Source organism: Merops nubicus, unplaced genomic scaffold (assembly GCF_000691845.1).
Source record: "Merops nubicus isolate BGI_N331 unplaced genomic scaffold, ASM69184v1 scaffold29013, whole genome shotgun sequence".
Classification (NCBI taxonomy): Eukaryota; Metazoa; Chordata; class Aves; order Coraciiformes; family Meropidae; genus Merops; species Merops nubicus.
Genome location: NW_008601433.1, coordinates 3,851 through 5,832, shown reverse-complemented (window position 1 = coordinate 5,832; position 1,982 = coordinate 3,851). Strand labels below are relative to the sequence as shown.

The window sequence follows — 1,982 nt, the reverse complement described above, 5'->3', positions numbered from 1 at the left end:
GGGTCGTACAGGTACATCCCCAGGTAGGGGACGCACGGGGGGTCACAACTTTGGGAGCAAACCACAAACAAAAAAGAAGACAAGAAACAAAAAAAGAAAGCAAGAAACAAAAAAAGAAAACAAGAAACAAAAAGGAAAAGAAGAAGCAGAGAAGCAAGCTGCCTTACATGGGGGCTGTGGAGCGGAGAGGAGGGTGGGGCTCCACACTCAGCAGAACCTGAAGGAGTCTCTACCAGGCAGAAGCCCCACTCCCCACAGGCTCCCCGACAAGCAGAGAGCAGGAATCAGTGACCTGGAACCCCGGGCACTGGCAGAGGAGCCCGATGCCACCTCTGGGAAGCTGCGGTGTTCACACCACCAGCTCTGACTCGGGAGCCACCCCAGTGCTGTCAGCAAGGCCCACGCTATCTGGAGTGGCCTGCTCTGGCTGGTGGAAACCCCAGCTAAATACGATGCACTTTGGGATTTAAACTGTCAGGGGAGGGGGGAGAACAGAATTTCTGGGTGTCTGGCAATGATTTGCCCGTTCCCAACCCCTCTTATTCGTGTTCTTCCACCCGCTGCCCAGTGCGGACCTCGGGACCACCTGGGGAAGTGCTGCCCGTGCCTGTGCTGCTGCAGGCTCTGAAAGGACCCCGGGAGCACAGCCCCAGCAGCAGCACGGCAGCCAGGGTGGGGTCCAGGCCGCCCAGCACCGCGGGGTCCTCAGCCGGCAGGATGGGAGTCACCAGTCACTCACTTTTTCAGTGCCTCCCTCAGGTTCTTGAACCTGCCCTCCGACGACACCAGCTTCTGCAGCTTATCGATCAGAGCCTTCGTCTGCAAGAGACCCAGAGTGACACCTGGAGAAGGCCCTGGAAGGAACCCCCATCCTGTGGCCAGGCAGGGTGAAGGCTGCAGAGCCCCAGGGTCATCCTCATCCTGCTGGGACATGCCACCCTTGTCCAGCTGCTTGATGTCCAGAGGAGCTGAGGAAGCACTTGAAAGCCAAGCTCATCCAACACATTAATTGTAGAATCACAATGGTGGGAAGGGACCTTTCAAGGTCATGGAGTCCCACCCCCTGCAGGGAGCAGGGACATCTGCAGCTAGAGCAGGGTGCTCAGAGCCCCAGCCAACCTCACCTGGGACGTGGCAGCGACCACCTCTCTGGGCAGCCTGGGCCAGGGGCTCACCACCCTAAGCGCCAAACATTTCTTCCTTCTAGTCAAAGACTCCCCCTCTTTTAGTTTAAAACCATAAATGCTTGTTCTATCTACTACACTCCCTGATGAATAATCCCTCCCCACCTTTTTATCAGCCCCCTTTAAGTCCTGGCAAGCCACCAGAAAGTCTCCCCAGAGCCTTCTCTGCTGTGCTGAGGACTCCAGAGCTTGTCTTTGCTGAGGACTCCAGAGCTGCCCCAGCACTGCAGGGAGGTCTCCCCAGAGCGGGTCAGAGGGGCAGGATCCCCTCCCTCAACTGCTGCCCACACTGCTTTGGATGCAGTCTGTGCACTTGTTTCCCTCCCCTGCCTCCCACCCTCTCCAGTGCCTGTTTTAATCCGCAGGTTTATCCCTCTGCAGGAGAGGAGCCGGTGTTCCAGATCCTCCAGATCCAGAGGAGCCCACGCAGCGGCTCAGGCTCGGCAGCCCCTGGACTCCACCAGGCTCTGCACAAGCTATTTTTGTACCCAGGAACTCAAGAATTCATTTTCCTCATCCATAATTGGGCCGAGAAGCCCAGAGAACCGTTTTGAAGAAGCCCCTGTGTACACAGCCAGGATGACGCTGTAGAAAAGGTTCTTCAGCTGCAGGATGAACCAACCCCACGGCACCGCCGCCTCCTCACCACCTCCTCACCACCTAACTCCTTGGAAGGACCCACCGAGACCTTTCTCCATCCTCTAAGAGGCTTTTCCACACGCGTGTCTCCCGCCTCCCCGCGCCCCCGCCCCCGGCGAGGGTGGTCCCCGCCACCCACCTGCTTGGCGACATTGAGCC

At 58.0% G+C, this 1,982-nt stretch overlaps 1 protein-coding gene across 1 annotated transcript in view; it reads right to left on the bottom strand.

The window, feature by feature from the left end:
* Nucleotides 1-9: 9 nt before the first annotated feature.
* LOC103770727 (ras-specific guanine nucleotide-releasing factor 1-like) overlaps nt 10-1,982 on the bottom strand; it is a gene marked incomplete at both ends in the record, with an annotated part of 5,672 nt that continues 3,699 nt past the window's right edge. Inside the window, 2 exons of the mRNA XM_008937999.1 lie at nt 10-48; nt 740-979. Of these exons, the coding sequence (XP_008936247.1) occupies nt 10-48; nt 740-979 (279 nt within the window). The remainder of the gene's footprint in view (nt 49-739; nt 980-1,982) is intronic.